The 8718-nt window shown below is 40.9% G+C and overlaps 1 protein-coding gene across 3 annotated transcripts in view; it reads left to right on the forward strand.

Moving 5' to 3' along the window:
- The window catches only part of Knl1 (kinetochore scaffold 1), a 59402-nt gene extending 52739 nt beyond the window's left edge, over positions 1-6663 (forward strand). For all 3 annotated transcript variants that reach the window (XM_070005804.1, XM_070005806.1, XM_070005805.1), the window contains exons 23-26: positions 2226-2335; positions 2742-2860; positions 3686-3808; positions 4849-6663. In XM_070005804.1, the coding sequence (XP_069861905.1) occupies positions 2226-2335; positions 2742-2860; positions 3686-3808; positions 4849-4963 (467 nt within the window). In that variant the 3' untranslated portion in view covers positions 4964-6663. The remainder of the gene's footprint in view (positions 1-2225; positions 2336-2741; positions 2861-3685; positions 3809-4848) is intronic.
- The last annotated feature ends 2055 nt before the right edge of the window (positions 6664-8718 follow it).

Raw genomic sequence — 8718 nt, forward strand, 5'->3', positions numbered from 1 at the left:
GTCCTTTCTGTGCTTTTGTCATAACAGCAGGCTATAGGAGGTTTGTATTAATTTGACTGTTTTCAGATATTAAAATCTTCCTATGGATGAAAGACTTTCAGACAACCTCTTAAATGGAATTACACTATGGAAAAGAGGATTCCCCAAAAAACACCTAAGCAGAACTGAGAATTCTTTTGAAAATCATTCCCAATAAAAACTAAATGAAAAATAAATATAAAACAAAGCTAAAAAAATAAGCATTACCTGACACCAAGTGTTTTCTGGCTGACAATATTTATGCAATGAAAACATACCAGCTGTCTATCTTTCATATTCAAGCCAAGTCCTGAGGTTACAGGGGCCAAAGCAAACTAGAGTTTGTGGTGCAGACGTTCTCGGGTTTGCAGAGGGAAATGTGCTGGTCTATGCAAAGTGAGAGATTCAAGCCCTGTTTTACCCCTGCCCATCCTTAGCTTTCACAAAACATTGGTCCACAAATTAAAATTTTCAAAAAGTTCCCAGACCCCAAAACTAAAGTAGATGATCCACTTTCATTTTCAAAGAAAACAATATTGGAAAAAATCTCCAGCCCGCTTATAAATTAAGCATTTCATATTTCTTCTAGAATACAAGTACTTCTTTTTTGTACAAAAGAATTACAATATGATTTGTCAAAAAATATATAAAAAGATAGCTGCTCTTTCTCAAATACATGAGCTAATGTAAAAGACTTTTGCATGTTAATGTCTCCAAGTTCTTGCTCCTTTTACATAAAAAAGAACATTATGGTGGCAAATGTTAATTATCCTTTGAATATGGAACATTATGTTCTTTTAAAATCCATCCATATCAAATGCAATAATTGATTTTCTTGTTAGCTCAACAACTGATGCTACCAACTGTGGATGCAACACCCTTGTTAAATGTGGAAAGTATGTCTCTAGTCTTCAGAGCTTTCAGGTGAAGAGAGGTGCTTTTTCTTTATGTAAATCTCAAGGCAGACAAAAATCATTTTAAAGCTTATAAAAAGTGGACAGAGAAATACTAAAAACTTCTCTGAAATATCAAATATGTATAATTGTTAAAATCGAAGACAGTAACATCAGTTGCAAGTGCTTGGGAGCCTGTCCTGACCTTCTGAGTCTCCACACTTTCTTCATAGTTGCATGGTGAGCACCCACTGCTAGTAAAACATTCAGTGCTCACATACTAAATTAAATATAAACAAATAATGGTAAAATGTGATTTAGGCATAAAACTACCTCAGCACCCAGGCCATGAGTTTATGCCCTAGGACCAACAAAACAAACAAATATACTAGGATAACAGGCAGGAGCCACCAAGCCTGGCTTACTGGGTAGATTTTTAAAGAAATTACTTTTAAAAATTATTACCAGGGCTGGGAAGGTTGTACAGTGGTAGAGTGCTTGCCTTGCATACCTGAAGCCCTGGGTTTGATTCCTCAGCACCACATAAGCAGAAAAAGCCAGAAGTGGTGCTGTGGCTCAAGTGGTAGAGGGACAGCACCCAGGCCCAGAGTTCAGGCATGATGGACAAAATTAATTAATTAATTAATTAATTACCAGATCCCAAGCAGTGAATAATAATGTGTTTTCATGTTTGAAAATTACTATTATGACTGCTTGGTCTATATCAGGCATGTGTACTGTTTGTATCAATCCTATGAGGTAGGTCTTACTTTAAGAGTTACATAAATAGAAGATCAAAAAATTAAGTGTTTTGCTTTGAATCAATTTTGGCATAATGACAACCAGGATTTTTTTTTTTTTTTTTTGGGTCCGGTCGTGGGGCCTAAACTCTGGGCCTGGGCGCTGTCCCTCAGCTCTTGAGCTTAAGGCTAGCACTCTACCACTTGAGCCACAGCACCACTTCCGGCTTTTTTCTTATGTGGTGCTGAGGAATCGAACCCAGGGCCTTGAGCATGCAAGGCAAGTGCTCTACCACTGAGCCACCTTCCCAGCCCCGACAACCAGGATTTTGAACTCAGATTTATGTTACTTTTAAACCCTCCCTTTTAACCAAATGCAGTTCTGCATGTTTAGGCTTCAGGTTTTCTAGGAGCACCTTATATTTACAATATTCTACTTACTTTTGAAAACAAAACTCAAGGAGAACTTAAGTACTTTGAGGCATTTCTTGCTTATGTGGCATAGTATTCTTACCTTATATAAGACATATAAATACTAATAACCTGGTTTTGATTTTTTTTTTTTTTTATCCAGAGGATAAAGCTCCCCCTTCCTCCCTTTTAGTTCATAAGCTCATTTTTCAGTATATTGAGGAACAAGAATCCTGGAAGAAGAAATGCATAACCCAGCATCAAATACCCAAGGTAAAATCTGATAGGCATATTTAAAGGAAATTGGATGGTATGTTTCCCTATAAGCAAAACTGAAATTCTACACATAAAATAATGTCCTGAAATATTAGTTGTTTAAACTTTTTTTTTTTGGGGGGGGGGGTCCGGTCGTGGGGCCTGAACTCTGGGCCTGGGCACTGTCCCTCAGCTCTTCAGCTCAACGCTAGCGCTCTACCACTTGAGCCACAGCGCCACTTCCGGCTTTTTTCTTTTGCTTATGTGGTGCTGAGGAGTCGAACCCAGGGCCTCAGGCATGCAAGGCAAGCTCTTACCACTGAGCCACCTTCCCAGCCTCATGTTTAAACTTTTGATGTTATAACTGGGCTATTAAACATTGAAATGCTTTCATAATTTTTTCATTATTTTGGTCTATTCTTAGATGCTTCATGAACTTTCACTGGTTGTGAACCATTGCCGACTCCTTGGGGAGGAGATTGAATTTTTAAAGAGATGGGGACCAAATTACAACCTAATGTACATAGATGTGAAGCATTCTGAGTAAGTATATTAGTTTCCTGGGAAGCTTAAGCAGAAGAAATTTGTTGTCTCACAGTTCTGGAGGCAAGAAATCTGAGGTCAGGGTGTGAGTGAGGTTGGTTTCTTTCTTTCTTTCTTTTTTTTTTTGGCCAATCCTGGGGCTTAAACTCAGGATGTGAGCACTGTCTCTGAGCCTCTCTGTGCTCAAGGCTCGCACTCTACCACTTGAGCCACAGCGCCACTTCCAGCCCTTTCTGTGTATGTGGTGCTGAGGAATCAAACCCAGGGCTTCATGCATGCTAGGCATGCTACCACTATGCCACATTCCCAGCCCAAGTGAGGTTGGTTTCTAAGGAATGCAACCAGAATCCCCTCTCTCCTGGTAGTATACTGGCAAGACTCAGTATTCCTTGTCTTGTAAATGCACATGATGTCTTTCATGTTCCTATGGTATTCTTTCATAAGTTATGTCTGTTTCCGTTTTATAACTCCAGTCAGAATGAAGCCCTACCCTACTCCAACAGAACCTCATTTTTCTATCTTTTATGGGAGGGCAGTACTGGGATTGCCTTGTGCTTGATCCTCATCTTAATTAAATTTTCAGTGACTATTTTCCTCATAGAAGTCAATTCTGAGATACTAGGGGTTAGCACCTCATATAATTTGGAGGGGATATATTTCAACTCATACTAATATGCAATTATTGAAGAACTTTGACAACAATAAAAACTCAACCATTAGAATATCTTTTTCCATTTATGTCCCATTTGATAAGAAATAGAGATGTTTACAATGCCTATGCATAACCAAAGTGTGCTCCTGTTTACATCTGCTTTTATATTGCAGATTGAAGCTTTTGTTCTCCAGCTCTGTAGCATTTGCAAAGTTTGAGTTAACTTTGTCAGTCTCAGCATATTATCCTTTGGTTCCATTACCTTTCACCGTTCAAAATCACCTTGGAAACATTGGGTGAGTAACTTACCTAGGGTCAGACTCCAGCTACTTATTCTTTTGTTATTTCCATTGAAAAATTACTCAGTGATCAGCAAGTGGAGAGTAAGATCTAAAGTGCCACTTTTTTAGGGCTTCATTTGCAGAATTTGATCTGTTGCAGTGTCAGGGAACCTTTTTTCTGCCTAGGGCCATTTGGGTATTTATAACCACGCACAGATCACACCAAAGTATCAATATAGGTATACAGACTGCATCATGTACCAAATGATCTCTCAGGCTTTGGGTGCGTGGTTTCTCACCCCTGAAAATTCAGTCCTTGTCTCCAGTGGATACTGGCAGACGTTGGTCTGATTTTTATGCTGGCTTCACTTTTTGAATCTTCCTAAAACAAAGGAAAAAAGTCCTCCCTAAGCTCAGCTCAGAACATGTGTAAACAATTTTGTATGTTTTTAAAAGCAGAATATGGGGGCTGGGAAGGTGGCTCAGTGGTAGAGCACTTGCCTTGCATGCCTGAGGCCCTGGGTTCGATTCCTCAGCACCACATAAGCAAAAAGAAAAAAGCCAGAAGTGGTGCTGTGGCTCAAGTGGTAGAGTGCTAGCCTTGAGCTGAAGAGCTGAGGGACAGAGCCCAGGCCCAGAGTTCAGGCCCCATGACTGGACCCCCCCCCCAAAAAAAAAAGGGCAGAATATGCACTTTGAAAGTTGTACATTCACAATACTTAGATCTATAAACATCTCATTCCTACTTTTCTATCATTAGTATTATGACATTTTAGATACATTGCTGACAGACTGGGAGATGTTTGAAAGGTACCAGTTTTAAATCCATCAATAAGCACTAAAAGAATCTTATAGCTAAAAAGAACAACTGGGTCAAGGTGGCTCTCAATTACATACAGATTGTATTGAGGCCCATTTCAACTAGACTGCTTATTTCTAGAAATGCCATTTGTACTTCCTAGGAAACTGAGAGATGGTGTCCAAGAACATGTTTAAAACTGAATGGAGACTAACATAAGGCTCCAGAAAATTAAATAACTTTTTATTCTTTCCAGACATGATGAAATTGCTACTATTATGTCTAAAGTGCCATTAGAAGACAGCTATCTGAAGAATATAGTCAAGCAGATTTACCAAGATCTACTTCAGGACTGTCATTTCTCCTGCTAGACCCACAGGCCACTGCTGGAAAAATATGTCCTTAGCCAGATATGGTAGCGCATGTCTGTAATCCCAGCACTCAAGAGACAGGAAGAACATGAATTTGAGGTCCGCCTATGCTACACAGTGAGTCTGAGGGCAGCCTGAGTTACATAGTGAGACCCTGTCTCTAAACCCAAGCAAACAAAACAAAAAACCATAATGATATTATGTCACGAGCTGCGTTACTGGTTTACATTTGTCTTTATGTCATAGAAGACTAGTAAAATTCCTCCTGATGATGTTATAGTTAATCTGCATGGTTTTTATATCTGTAGTTAGTAAAGATAAAAAGCCTCAAATAGCTTGCAATCAACTTGCTTATTTTTCTACCTAAGATTACATAGTGTGACACATAGAGAAAATTTCCATTAACTAAAGTGGTGTTCTCTTTTTCAGAGGTATTACTATTGACAAAGAGATGAGCCCTTTCCACAAACTTTAGAGATAGGAGTTTTAGGGAGCCTGGCTTCTGCCTAGCAGATATTTTGGAGTTGAAACATCTGGCATTTACCTCCAGTGGTAGCACACAGGCAATCAGTAGCCTGAACACGGAGGACCACTTGAGCCCATGAGTTCAAGACCAGAATGGACAACATAGTTTGTGCAACACAAATGAGAATATGTCTATCTGTAAACTACTAATCATTATTCTACATTTGAGAAATGCTAAGAGAAAGCAATAATACTCTGCTACTGGAATGGTGCCTTTCCTTGCGGGCTTTGCTATTTGATCTGTAGTATATATTAATGTTTTCTTAATCAGTTGTTTTCCAGGGAAAGCTAACTGATTTGGGCCCATTACATACATGTAAATATGTTCATGTTTTTGTGTCTGTGATATATAATGAGATAATAGCCTTCTAGAAGCATGAGCAGTTTGCATTTTTCTAAAGGATGCTTGCTTCATAGCGAGATTCTCAACCTTTTATTAAATAATGATATCCCAAACATCTTCACACTCAAAACAGTGGTTTCTGACAGTGATAAAAAACTGACTCTACTGATTGATTGGTTCCTGAAGCCACATCTTTTCTCACACTAAACCAAGTATATCTGTGAGCAGTATTACCTCTGAGGTAGACAAATATAAAAACTTTTGCCCAACTTTAGTCAAATCTTAATCATGATAATCATGATAATCTTTTATATTCTAAATTAAATAGAGTTACAGTCTAGGCTAATTTGTCTTAAATTTTTGCTTTTGACTTTAGGATCAGGTTAAAGTTATATTAGTCCCATGAATGTTGTCTTCCCTCCTTACTAGTTTTACTTCTCAGCTACGTAGCAAAAGATCAAATCAGCTTTTAGTTTCATAAGTCAACACAAAACTTCCTAACATAAAAATCACGACTGAGATGATGTTCCTTAAAACTTAAACTCCATAAATACTTTTTAAAAATTGTATGGTCTGTTTTCCATGAAACTTAAGTTAGCTTTCTTACTGGATTTATTTTTACATCTAAAAATTAGGTTTGGTTTTATTATTTATACTGCTCAAAGAGTGATTTGGTTTACAATGTGATCATCTCTGTTCTCTTGGGTTTAGAGTATGTAATTGTAATGTTTATATAGGTATTTGTGTTTTCCTTTGTTCAAAGTGTTTGACATTTTCATAAATTTTTGTATGTTTTTCATGGATTGGAAAGGAGATTGTTTTTTGCATTAGTAAAGTTTATTACTTGAAATCTTTTATAAGTAATGTTTCTTTATTAAGAGTATTTTAGATCCGGGCACTGGTGGCTCACACTTGTAATCCTAGCTACTAAAGAGGCTGAGATCTGAGAATAGAGGTTGCAAGTGGGCTGGAACAGGAAAGTGTGAGACTCTTACTCCAGCTAACCACCAGAAAACTGTAAGTGGAGCTGTGACTCAAAGAGGTAGAAAACTAGCCTTCAGCAAAAAAGCTCGGGGATAGAGCTCAGGTTTTGAGTTCAAACCCCACAACCAACAAAAAAAGTATTTTAGGAGTTGGAGGCGTAGTTATAGTTCTAGAGTTCCAGCCAATGAATGAAAAGAAGCATCAGATACTGAGTTTGAGTCCCATCTTGGAAAGAAAGAAAAGGAAGGAAGGAAAGAAGGAAGGAAAGAGGGAAGGGAGGGAAGAGAAAAGAGAAAAAAAAGTATTTAAATTATAGGCACTGGTTGCTCACACCTGTAATCCTAGCTACTCAGGAGGCTGAAATGTGAGGATTGCAGCTAAAAGCCAACGCAAGCAGAAAGGTCCATGAGACTCATATCTCCAATTAACCAGAAAAGTTGAACTGGAGGCCTGGTGCAAGAGGTAGAACTCTAGCCATGAGAGAGCAAGAGTGCACGAGTTCAAATCCACACCTCCAGAAAATAAAAAATAAAAGATCATGTAGATCTTTTGAATTTTTACCATAGAAACTTCCTTCTAAAGCTGGGTAATGGCTCATGCTTGTAATCACAGCTACTGAAGAGGTGATTATAAGGAGGATTTGAGGCCATCATGGGGGAGTTAGCAAGACCTCGAGCTGGGCACGATAGAGTACACTGGTACTTGCCTAGCAATAGCAAGGGTCTGGATCCTATTCCTAGCATGGATGGAAATTAACAAACATCTAGCTGTAGGGATCAGGGACCAATAATCTGGAGGCTTTTTTTCTCTTTTTTTTGTCAGCGTTATTGAAATACAACATATATGTTGTAAAATTCACCGTTGAAAATACTCAATTGAATGGTTTTCTAGTATATTCACAGATGTGCATAACTATTTCCACAACTAATTTTAGATTTTCATGACCTCAAAAAATCATGTTTCAATAAATGATGCTGGGAAAACTGTGTCCACATGCAAGTAGGTTGTGGAAGTATAGCTTAATAGTAAGCGCTTGCCTAGAATGAATGAGGTCCTGGGGTCAGCCTAGCACTGGAAACCAAAACGAAAGCAAAAGAATGAGGTTGGGGGGCTGGGGATGTGGCTTAGTGGTAGCGTGCTTGCCTAGCACGCATGAAGCCCTGGGTTCGATTCCTGAGTACCACCTAAACAGAAAAAAAGCCGGAAGTGGCGCTGTGGCTCAGGTGGTAGAGGCTCAGGGGCAGCGCCCCGGCCCTGAGTTCAAGCTCCAGGAGTGGCCAAGAGAAATGAGGTCGGACAGTTCCCTTCCGTCCTGCCAGGCACTCCAGCGCAGGAGTCCACCACGTCTGCAAGGTACAGACGAGGAAATAAGCAGCAAAACCCACACTGGGGCCTCTCCCCGGCCCGCCCCGGGGCCCTGGGCTCAAGTCAGGACTGGCGCTCCGCACGCGGGCCGGGCGGGCCTCGAACCCCGAGCCCCGAGCCGCAGCTCGCGGCCTCCCGCCGGGTGCCCCCTTGCTGTTTCCTCGTCTGCTTTGTTTTCCCTTCTCACGAACGTTGTGGGAGTTGAAGGCTGAACGCGAAGCCGTCAAAGCCGCGTGCTGGTCCCGGTCCGTCCTGCTGCCGAGCCCCGCGCCCGGCGTTCAGGTACACCGCAATCTAATTTACTTAGCAAACGTCCGTCCTCCTTCGCCGGGGTCCGTAGATCCGCACGGAGCGAGCGGGTCCCTGCCCGCGGCTCGGAGCGCAGCCAGCGACCAGACAGTCTACGAGCGGCCCCGGCGGCGGGGCGGGGCCTGGCGGGGCGGGGCGGAGCCCGGCGGGGCGGGACCGGGCGCTTGCAGCGGTCCATTCTGGGAAATGTAGTCCCGGGGCCAACCGCAGTCCCTCCTGGGACTGGTAG

Source organism: Dipodomys merriami, unplaced genomic scaffold (assembly GCF_024711535.1).
Source record: "Dipodomys merriami isolate MVZ:Mamm:240054 unplaced genomic scaffold, mDipMer1.0.p SCAF_69, whole genome shotgun sequence".
Lineage (NCBI taxonomy): Eukaryota > Metazoa > Chordata > Mammalia > Rodentia > Heteromyidae > Dipodomys > Dipodomys merriami.